Raw genomic sequence first — 12,319 nt, 5'->3', positions numbered from 1 at the left:
GAGGTTTTTAACGAGACATGTATCTAAGTTAGTCTTGAGACCTTTATTAATAAAATATTTTGCCGAAAAAAAATGATTGGTCTCAAATCTCAGTACTTTCTTTCAATTGTCTTGCTTTCTTGGAAAATTAATGGTATTTGGAAATTTTGGATTCTTTTGACCATTACTTTGGAAATCTTTATTTTTTAAATAATTAAAGAAATATTATATTATATATTTAAAATAAAATTTAAAAAGTAATATGATTAATTCAATTAATTTAGCAATTCCATTAAAAATAATAACCATAAAATATTGTTTCTTAAGAAAATAGTGGATGATTATGTAGGTTATTATAACATGTTTGTCTCTTCCCGTAACGTATACTCTTTTTTCCCCTTAGGTTGGGATTAATGTTATCTTTTCGACATTTACAAGTCACAATTAAGTTGTGATAAATTCAGTTTGTCAACGTTTAATTATAGTTATATGCATTTTACGCTACGGTTGATATTTATCTTTTATGTTCGATAATAATATTTGTTTGTTTATGTAATTTTTACGAGTTTGATTGAGATATCAGTTATTTTCTTATATAATTTTATTTTATTCTTTAATAATTAATTTGTGTGTTCTAATAATTTTGAAGGGACTAATCGATTAATATGATTTATTCTATTTAATCTTTTAATTTTTATTATTTTATTTTTATTTTTCAATAAAACTAACTACTGTTATTAGTTTAAAAAAATAAAATATCCGGCGCAAAAGAATTCCAGTTAAATATAATTAACACTTTCGATTTCTGAGATTTAAGGATTTAAGCCCAATATTCAAATAGAAATGGATAGCTAGTTAGACAGGACCAGCCTTTATTAAGATAAACTTGGATCTATGTACGATTTACGTATAATGCTTATTGTTAAATTCAAATGTAAACTACATCAGATACCATCAAACTTTAAGCGTTGTATCTTCTATATCAATATCCTTTTAATTTTATCAATTATAATGTTGAACTTTGATTTTCGTTTCAATTATACTACTTGACTGTTAAATTGTTAATAACACCATGAGATAGCTAAAAGCTACCGACATGACTGACAACTGTCGAGGTAGACACCTCACCAAAATGATATTGTTTTGATCTGGCTATTATCGATTTAACGGCCCAACAATATAATTGAAACGAAAATTGAATTTATTGCAACAATTAGCAAAATTAAAAGTTTAGTGATATAAGCGATACAACACCTAAAATTCGGTGGTATCTGGTGTAGTTTACCCTAAATTAATTATATAATTTGTATATATAATTTAGGGATTAATAGACGAGTTTAATCATAGATTTTATGCTTATTTTTTAGATCCCGATTGAAAATTTAAAATTAAAAGATATATAGATTAATAATCAATTGATCTAATAAAACAAGATGTTAGATTTCCTAAACAACACTCATAATTTGAATCTTAGAATTATAAATGAAGTTGGACTAGAAATATTGTCATCATAATAGACATCTGCGATATCTAATCTAGATCAATTAATTAATGAAATGAAAAATCGATAATTATAAAAAAATTAGGAAAATACAAATGTTGAAAGTAATCAAACTAAAATATAAAGTTTAAATCACTATTTACATACATAGACTTAGACCCGTAAATTAACCGAACGTTCAGTGAGCCATTCGTGAACAGTTCGGTGAGAAGTTTGTTTATGCTCATTTATTTATTAAACAAATAAACATGAACAATATTTTTATGTTTATTTAATTAAATGAACGAACACGAACAAATGACTAGTTCGTTCATTTACGTTCGTAAAAGTTCGATAATTTGTTTGTTTATACACGTTTATTTATGTTCATTCCAATCTTCAGACCCGTTTAAAAATATTAAGACGTAATAAATTTTAACTTTAAATCCATCAATGTTTTAAAATCCAATTAATTTTAAATTCAAATAAAAAATACCTAAATCAATTAAGAAATATAAACCCTAAAATTATTTGGAAAGAAAAAACTCTTCTCAAATATTAACCTAATTAATTTTATGTTCGTTATTTTGTGTTCGTTTATCATTTTAACGAATGAACATGAACGAACATGAACAAACTACATTCTTCAATGAACTAACACGAACACAAAATTTTGTTCATTTAGTTGTTCGTATACGTTCGATTAAAGGAATGAACATGAACATATCATCGTTCATATTCATTTATTCGTTTACAGTCATACATAAACTAATAAAAGAATTTAACCTTAATGGTGCATTTAGTTCATAAAAAATATTTCGGTAAACTATATCAGTGACCACCCAACTATAGCCCCTTTTCATTTTGACCACTATTTTTGAATTCTTGCCAATCAGGTCATCAAACTATTTAAATGCATTCAATCAGGCCAACTTACGTTAACATTTTTTTAACAGAAGTGTTGATATGACAATTAATAAAATTAGTATAATTACACATTTGGTCCATGTTACTTATATATTCTCTCAATTTGATCCTAATTTTAATAAATTAAAACAAATTTAATCTTCGAATTAAATCTTGTCACGTGGTACTAATACCAAATATCATGGCATGTGTCACCACCCGATCGTATGATTTAATTTATTAATTTAATATATTTAATTTGTGCCACTGATGGGAAGAAAATTAAAAATTGTAAAGGGGGCATAGGTTTCTAACCAGCAACCCTTGAGGGAGAGATGAGAAGCCCAACCACTAGGCCAAATTCATTTTTTGGTTTAAAATGGACTAATTATTGTATATATCTTGTTTATTAATATAATCTTAAATTCTTAACTATAAAAATATATACGTTTATTATTATTTTCTTAATTTATCGAACATATATATTTTTTGGTTTAAAGTAGGTGAAGTTTATTATTTTTCTGATTTAAAATCATATCTTAACATTAAAAAATATATATATTTTTTCTTAATTTATCGAATATATTTTATTCTTATCTTAACTAAAAGGTACATTTTAATCTTATCTTAACTTATAAAATACATTTTATTCTTATTTTAATTTAAGAAATATATTTTATTTTTATCTTAACTATAAAAATATTTTTTATCTTAATTTTAAAATATTATAAAATAAAAAATTTAAAATTTAAGCTAAGACAAAAAATATTTAATATTATGAATTTCAAATTATACTAATACAAGATATATACAATATGTAATCTATTTTATACCAAAAAATGTACTTAGCTTAGTGGTTGGGCTTTTCCTCTCTCCCCTAAGTAGAGATGCACATAGTCGGATTTAAATCCGATTCGGATCGGATAAAAATCGATCATGTTTTTTCACTAAGCTAAAAAATCGGTTTATAAAAAAGCCGGTTCGGATCATAACCGGTTTGGAGGGCCGGATGATGTAACTGGTGTAACCGGTTTCGGTTTGAAAAAAATCAGTTTTTAAAAAAAATTGGTTTTTAATCCGGTAAAAAATCCGGTCATCCAGTTTTTTAAACCCCAGACCGGATTTTTTTCCGGATAAAAAACTAATTTTTTATCCGATTTTTTTCAAACCGGTTTTTAATCCGGTAAAAAATCCGATCGTCCAATTTTTTCTCAAACCGGTTATACTATCCGGTTTTAAAATATCCGATCCGGTTTAAAAAAAACCGGTTTTTCCCAAATCCGATTTCAGATATTTTTTGCACAAAATCTGATATTCGAATTTTTTGTGCACCTCTACCCCTAAGGGTTGTTGGTTAAAATCCCATGTCCCCCTTTTACAATTCTTAATTTTCTTCTCACCAATCACCCTTTGGTTGGTAGAAACTAAATATATTAAATTAAAATAAATTAAATCCTCCAATTGGGTGGCGGTATGTGTTATGATATTTATTAGTGTCACATGACATGATCTAATTCGAATATTAAATTTATTTTAATTTATTAAAATTAGGATCAAATTGATAGAATATATAAGTAACAGTGACAAATATGTAATTATACCAATTTTATTAATTGCTACATCATCACTTCTATTAAATGTTAACGGCATGTGGTTTGATTGAATACATTTAAGTAGTTGGGTGGCCTGATTGACAAGAATTCAAAAAATGGTGGTTAAAATGAGAAGGGGTTATAGTTGGGTGGTCACTAGTATAGTTTACCCAAAATATTATTATAAGAGATAATAGTAATTTTTATTTTATTTAATTTTTTTTGAATAGAAGGAGGCAAAGCCAATTACATATTACTAGAAGGGTTCCTTAAGTAAGGAGGACCCTGGATATCACGATAAAGAAGACTTGAAACAAAAGGGGATATCCTGGAACACTTGCATGGAGCCATCGGTGACGAGTCGAAGTTTAGCCATGTGATTTACAACAGCGTTCGCCTCCCGAAGGATGAAAGTTTACGATCGAAGGACGGCACACCAGGTTAGCAATCATGCGAATGAGTGTGAGATGAGAAGAATGGGCTGAGGAGGAAGTGATCAGTCCGTGAGCCTCAGCACTATCAATTTGGCATTGAATTTTCTTGTATCCCAGTTTCCAGGCGAGGCAGAGATCATCATAGATGCCCCATAATTCGGAAATTGATGGAAGAAAAATAAAGGTTTCTATGATAGCCAGATAACCATGCACCAGTACTGTTCCTGATGACACCACCAGAGGATCCCATCGAGGAGGTCGAGTCAAGGGCACCGTCAGAGTTAAGTGTAAACCAGTCTTCAGGAGCCGGAAGCCATTGTACAATCACGTCCTGTGGTGGAATTTGATCACGAGTGAGAGGGTTAGAAATATAATAATTTGCCCACGTGATGCTTGCATGATAGAAGTCTGCGTTGGAGGGGTCGTTTCCATTGAAGATACAAGAATTACGGCGCTTCCAAAGATTCCAAATTAACGAAGAGAGCTATTTTCCAAGGGATGGAAGTCCCTGGAAGAAAGTGTGACGAGCTGATATTATAAAGGATCCAGTCTTCTAAGTTGAGACCGAAGAAGGTGGATTCATCTGATGGCGATATGAGAGACTTCTAAAGGGGCTTAGAAACGTTGCAGTCGCACAGGATGTGGAGCGAACTTTCGTTATCAAGTCCACATATGTCACAAAGGGGACTTCCTGCAATATTCCTCTTAAAACGGTTAACATTGGATAAATTTCTATCATGGTAAACAAGCCAAATGAAGTATTTTATTCTTTCCGGAACGTGAAGGTGCCAAAAAGAATTCCAGACTGAGTTCTTGGGGCTCCAGTCAACCCCGGAGAGTTGAAGAAACGCCGATTTGACCGTGAAACGACCATTTTAGTTATGGCTCCAAAACAAGCGATCGTGGCCATGGATCAAGGCTGGAGGAGGAATGTTGTGAAAATGGAGAATTGTTGTGGGATTGAGAAGCCTGCTCAAAAGACTCCGATTCCAAGAACCATCGTTATGAACCACTTCACAAACAAGAAGACTGTCATTTACCGAAGCATTAGGTAATCTATTGGAGATAATAGTATTTTTAAAATTACATTCCCACATTTAGTCTGACATGATTCTCTTATAGATAATATTCGTGTACCGACAATTGTGTTTCCCCTTAAATGATGGAATTGTCATCCCTACAAATTTTTTAAGTATTCCAAAATTTGGATCTTTTTTAACTTATGATCTCTACAATATTTTTATTACTTTTAAATATTTTATAGTTTATAAAAAAATACTTTAAAGAACAATGAATACATACAAATATAAAATTTAATTTTTAAAGTTGTTGAATATACTAATTAGATAATGCCTAAAAATCAAACCAAAGAGGGAAGAAAAACAAAGGAAGAAAGAAATGGTCCTTTTATTTACAACTTAATTTAATGGCACATACCTTCAAAACAAAAAATAATTTAGTGGCACATCATTGGGAACTTGTTAGGGTAAGCTACATCATATACCATCAAACTTTAAGTGATGTATCGTTTATAACTCTGAACTTTCAATTTTGCCAATTATGACATTGAACTTTGATTTTCGTTTCAATTATACCACTGAACTATTAAATCATTAACGGCATGATGACGTGTCTGACGACTGTCGACGTAGACACCTCACCAAAACGACGTCGTTTTGACTCGTCTATTAACGATTTATCGGGCTTGTGATATAATTGAAACGAAAATCAAAGTTCAATATTATAATTGATAAAATTAAAAATTCAATGATATAAACGATATATCGGCTAAAGTTTGATTGTATTCCATTTTTAATAAGATGAGGACTAAATTGATGGACGGCTATTCGAAGCTCTTCTTCTCGAGTCCACCAACCAAGCCATAATTGCAGTCCTTTTTTCAACCAACAAAACACCAAATCCCCCTCCGACTCATTATATCCTTTCACCTGTCTCTCACGGGCACCCACCAATACCATCAAACTCCCCAGTGCCCCCATCCTTCCCCCTTTTCTCCATTCTCTTCTAAACCTTTTCACTTGGTTATTGGAAATAACTCTAAGACACAAAGCCGGCTGTTTCACAAACAAACCAGACAGAAACAATAAAATTTCCTTGTTTCTTTTGTTCCCTCGTTTAGACCGAAACTCGAAGCACCCCCATAAGTTTAAGGGTTACGTTCTTTGCATTTACCGGCAGAAGTAATTAATGAAGAACTTTTCGAGGAACAGGTTTTTGGTCTGTTTTAGACCCGTTATGGACTCCGTGCTCGACTCCAAACCAGTTGTAGTCGATCGTTCCCGAAATCATCGGGTGTTAACGTATACGAAGACAGAGTCGTCGGTTCCCAATACGGAGAATTCGATCACGGTCCATCGTCCCGGGAAGAAAACATTCTCCCATGTCGTTAAAGCCGTTGTGTTCGAGATTTTCTTGGTTTGTTCTTCCACCTTTTCTTTTTTCTTCCATTTCCCCTGCCTGTCATCATCACTCATGAATATATCTTATCCTATTGACAGGCGAAGAGGGTTAAAGAAAGAAAAGGAATCGGTCGAGGATCATATTCATCGAAGCATGATTTTCCAGTAAACAGCCATGAATGTGATGAAGTGTTGGATACAAGAGCTGGTGCCGATGGAACTCGGGAGACGATTTCAGAGTCCAACTCGGTCCCAAATTCAGAGCCGGAAACAAGCAAAGACCAAGAACGTGAAGTGAAGGAGAAACGAGGAGGAATACAGAGAGGTTGGAGTTCAAGCAATGCCGTGTTCTGGTTGTTATTAGTCTGGCAATGACGATCTTCTGGGGCAAATTTACGCAATACTTTTGGCATCGATTGGCTCTGCTTCCTCCCCAGTCTGCAACAACCCGCAGGAGAAATGAAGACATGGAAAGCATTAAAAGAAGCTCGGAAGAGAAGTCAGAAGATCACAAAAGGATCATAATGGAAGGGTTACTTAAAAGGAAACAAAGCAGAGGAGCATTCAATTGTTGACATCTAAAAAAAAGATTTATTTCGTTCTGGAAATCAATCAGACGGAAGAGACTAAACACAAGCGTCACTTCATTCTTGTGCAGTATTTTTCTTCTTTTCTTCTCTCTCTTTCTCTCTTTTTAATTTGGTGAAAGATTCAGAGCAGTCATTGTTTCTTTTGTTCGATATTCAACAGAAGATCAAAACGCAATACGATCAAAATCTCAGAAGATTTGTTGTTTTCATTAGGAAAAAAAAAACAAAACCCAATCCCATTTCAGCTTGCTGCTTGTTGACTCACTCAGGATTGAATTAAATAGCTGGGCTGGGAGATGAAATTTTGCAATGCGTAGACTGTGTGGTACTTGATGTACTTTAGATTCAGCCATTAAACACGCAGAACCACAAATCTACAATATTCCAATTGTTTACCAGTTATACAGAGTTGAAGTAGAGAGCATTGATCCCTTAGTCACATCTATTTATTTTTTGTTCTACTTCTTGTTTGAACCATGAGTCATATTATTATTTTTTATTTTAAGGTCTCAATAATTGTAGAAATAGTTTGTGGACTGCATTAACTTTTTTTTAAACAAATGAGAATCTTAAAACACACTAAATCATACATTTATGATGATTAGTTTCATTACGGATTGGTTAGGTCTCGCCTAATTAAGGTCCGCATGTAAAGGATGGCAGATTGGATAATTAAATAATAATAATAATAATAATAATCATATAATTAAGAAAAAGAAATGGGAGAAAAATATAATAATGAATAAAGTTGAGATGCAATGATCTTTTTTCTTGCACAATAAATAATTGAAAAATCATTAAAGACTACTTTTCCACCCCATCCACAAAGCTGGTGGATTTGGCAATCTAGTGTTTTTGTTATGTTTTATAATATTTCAAGATTTTTTTTCAATATTTTTATTTGGCGTCTCTTGCATAAGATTAAGATTAAGTAGTATATATATGTCAATGAAATATCAATAATTTTTTTAAAAAAAAGATTGCATCTAAGTTCAAATTTCATCCTATGTAAAATATGTTCATTTAAATATATAATAATTTTTAATTTTAAAATAGGATATACTACATTCAATGATATTTTATATGAGTTTGATAATAAACATGTCTTTTTTTAAATGTTACAAACAAGTCATTCAATGAAAAGTATTATTATAAATATATTACTTTCTCTTTAAATATAGGGATGTATACGGGACTCGAATCCGATGGGTTCCGACCCGACTTGACCCTATCTGATTGGGTTTTTTAGAGATTATGTTCAGGCAGTGTCGGGTTTGGGTTTAGGTTGAAAAATATCTTACCCAACTAGACCCAAAAAATATAATTTTACCTTGTATATTTAGAGATAATTGCAATAAGACCCCTCTATATATTATCTTTTTAAGTTACATCCCTATTTTTATTAAACAAAAGTAATAGTTTTTTATAAATATATATTATTTTGGGCTGGATCAGGATTGAATTTTATCTCAAAATGGCGGGTCAGATTTGGGTCGGGTAAAGGGTGCATAATTTTCGGGTCTAGTTTGGGTCAGGTGGAGGGTAAATAATTTTTGGGTCGTGTAACGCCCCGAATCTCGAGTGACTAGTTCGGATCAACCCGAAGCCCAAATTCGAGCCATTGGACCTTATATTATATTAGGTGGATCAAGTTATTGTTAGTGGCCTTGAGTTAGGGCCCATGAGAATTAATGAAGGGTGATGAGTAAATTATGAAATAAAAGTAAAGTGGCTAAAAGTGTAGTTTACCCATAACTATTTTGAAAGCTGAAAATCCCTCTTTATATTATGTTTTCACCGTGAACAACCCCCTTACACAACTCACCAAACACTCTTCCTCTCTTCTTCTATCTTCTTTAAGTAAGCATCTCAAAGAAGTTAAAGCCTAGTTGGATCCATCCAAGGTAAGATTATTAAACCTCATCCTTCTAGCTTAATTTTGAGCTCATTTTCCCTAGTTTTTATCCATAGAACCAAAAATGGGTCTTGAGAGTTTTGTGGGAATCTATGGATTCTAGCTAAGTTTTGAGTTATAAGGAGTTTGTTTAGATGTTATTCAACTCCTAGATGGATTGGTAATCCATTTTATCATTTTGTTTAGTGAAGGAGATAGGAGAAAGCTCAAGAGCTAAAGGAAAAGAAAAGTTGAATCTTGAGTGAGTTGAGAAAGTTTCTAGCCATCCAAGAAACAAGGTAACACCTTTACAACTCTTCTATACTCTTAGTGAGTCATTGGAAGTTCAAAATAGTTTAAATGGTTGAGTTGAGCATGATAAGCATTTTCATGGTGAAATTCTTGTTTTAGAGTTTTAAATGTGTTTAAAGCCTCTATTATGCCCTTGTTGATCAAATAAAACTTTAAGCATGTTTGGGGACCTCACTAAGGTCTTTGGGATTGAATTATAACATTTTAATATGTGTTATATGATTTCTACAGGTAAAGTATCGATACTAGTTCTTTGTTTTGGGCAAATTCGTGAGTTTTTGGTCAAAAGTATCGATAATCTTACAAGAGTATCGAAACTTTGGGTCATAGTTTCGAAACTCCAATAAAGTTTCGAAACTAGGCAGAACAAAATGCTTAAAAGTATCGAAACTTTTGCAGTAGTATCGATACTCTTGGGTTAGTGTCGATACTTTTAGTTTATTTTGGGGAAAAATGTCAGTTTTTAAGGGAAATAGACTCAAGGTACCCAACACTTCTTTTTATCATCAAATAAGATTGCAAGTGAGAATATTAATGTTATTAATTACACTTAGAAACAAGATTTATTAGGATGACATAAAAATAGCCTTGGATGATGCTCGGGAAACGACTAGGACACTTGAGTTCCTTTAGAAAATGCTACCATTATCGAAAGTATAGATTCAGTCCGAATATATCCTTAGGTAGGGTCGATGCCCTTCTGACTAACTAAGTTTGTCGAGGCCTTAACACTCTTTAGAAGAAACGATGTGTTAGTCAGGGGTATGGTTTCCGATGTAGAGAATTCTGGGGGGGCATATCTAGGGTAGTATTGAACTATGTTTTGATATAACAATTTAAGGCAAGATGTTTTTGGACTTGAATTAAATTTACAAAATATTTTTGGACTTAATTGAATTTATTCAAAGTTTTAAAAGCTTTCAAAAATAATTCAAAGTCCATTAAAATCGGATTTGAGCCAAAATGCTAAAGGGTGTCAAAGTGCATCCATGCATCCCTGCAGTGCATCCATGCATCCCTGCAGTGCATCCATGCACCTGCACTAATGCATCGATGCATCATGCAATGCATCCATGTACTCAAACATCGAATGCACTTAGTGCATCGATGCATCCTGCCATGCATCCATGCATCAAGGCTGTAACGACTAGTTTATTTGAATTTAATGAAGGAGTATCAATGCACCTTCATAGTGCATCAATGCATCATGTTATGGACAGCCTTTTTGAGTAGAAAAATCATCCCCAAACGGCTCCAAAACATCCCCAACGACTATATACAACATCAAACACATTCCAAGCTATAAATACAAGCTAAGGACACTTGAAGAAGGAAGAGAACAACCATCTAAGCAATCAAACACAAGAGAATAGTTTTTCATTCTTATTTCATCTTTCTCTTGTAAATATTTTGTTCTTGTGAGCTCAATCTTGTAAACACCTACCTTAGAGAGGTTTTCTTGTTTACTTATTTTATCCTTTTGTAAAGGGGAAAGGTTCTAGCTTATCCCGTGTAAAAGCTAGGGAAAGGTTATAGTTTATCCCGAAAAAACTAGGGAGTTGTAAGGTTATCTCTTTGTCCTCAAAAGAAAGAACAAATTAATGAATTTATTGGAAAATCCTTGGTGAGGAGCTAAGGTAGTGGAAGTAGACTTTGGTTTATAAAGTCGAACCACTCTAAATCGTTGTGCAATTTTCTATCTTTCAATCTCCTTACTCCCTAAACTCAAAAACCGTTCCGACCCCTCTTTGCAAACCGTTCTGGTTATCGAATTGAGCTTCCTAAAATCCCAACAATTAGCATCAGAGCCTAACTCGTTAAGAAGGTTTAACCACCTTGAGACGATCCTCAAAGAATCTCTACCAATTCCCGACACAACCGAGAAGATGGCTTCCACCTCCGGCTCATTCCACATGGAAGACTCCCTACCAACGGAAAAGCCTACGTACTTCAATGGAGTCAACTATCATCATTGGAAGAAATTAATGAAGGTATTCATCCAATCCAATGATCTTGATGCATGAGAGATAATCGAAAATGGCTACTCTTCTCCAAAGAAAAAGGAGAAGAAGCGGAGTGACAAAGAACGGAAGAAAGCTCAACTTAATGCCAAGGCCATGCACATGGTGTTGTGTTCATTTGGTCCTGAAATCTATGAAGGAGTTTCTTCATGTTCAAGTGCCAAGGAGCTTTGGAATAAGCTCGAGGAAATCCATGGAAGCAAGAAAGAAGAACCAACAAAGGTGGTGTCTCTAATGGCTCGTGAAGAGCCCGATGTATATTCTAACTCAAATGAATTTAATTCATATACGTTTTATGAGTTACAAGATGCTTTTAATAGGTTATATTCGGAGTTTGAGACCATGAACTCCAAATATAAGAAAATAACTTCAAAATTTAAAATCGAAAACGATTTTCTTTTGAAAACAAAAATAGATTTTGAAAGCCAAAATGAAATTTTGAAAAATGATTTAGAGCTTTCAAAAATAAAAATTGAAAGTTTTGAAAAAGAAAATTTTGATTTAAAAGTTAAACTTGAATCTTAACAAAAGAAAAAAAATCATTTTAAATAATTCATTTAGTTCAGTAATGACAATATGCTCACATTGTCATTATCATGGTCACAAGGAACATACTTGTCCTTTGAAGAAAGAAAAACATTTTAAAATTAGAAAAGTATGGGTTCTTAAAGGAACAAGGGGTATTGAACCT

The 12,319-nt window shown here is 32.6% G+C and overlaps 1 protein-coding gene across 1 annotated transcript; it reads left to right on the top strand.

The window, feature by feature from the left end:
* Positions 1-6,599: 6,599 nt before the first annotated feature.
* On the top strand, positions 6,600-7,186 carry LOC120171386. The gene is made up of 2 exons (XM_039179091.1): positions 6,600-6,827; positions 6,911-7,186. The coding sequence occupies exons 1-2, from the start codon at positions 6,600-6,602 to the stop codon at positions 7,184-7,186; spliced, it is 504 nt and encodes a 167-aa protein (XP_039035022.1).
* The last annotated feature ends 5,133 nt before the right edge of the window (positions 7,187-12,319 follow it).

Source organism: Hibiscus syriacus, unplaced genomic scaffold, assembly GCF_006381635.1.
Source record: "Hibiscus syriacus cultivar Baekdansim isolate YM2019G1 unplaced genomic scaffold, ASM638163v2 tig00111833_pilon, whole genome shotgun sequence".
NCBI lineage: Eukaryota > Viridiplantae > Streptophyta > Magnoliopsida > Malvales > Malvaceae > Hibiscus > Hibiscus syriacus.
This window is presented reverse-complemented; position numbering and strand designations above follow the sequence as displayed.

Bases quoted from the DNA above. Each gene is read 5' to 3' on its own strand.
- LOC120171386 (XM_039179091.1), top strand. From the start codon at position 6,600: ATGAAGAACTTTTCGAGGAACAGGTTTTTGGTCTGTTTTAGACCCGTT. The intron at 6,828-6,910 runs GTTTGTTCTTCC...TCCTATTGACAG, and splicing joins TTGTGTTCGAGATTTTCTTG to GCGAAGAGGGTTAAAGAAAG.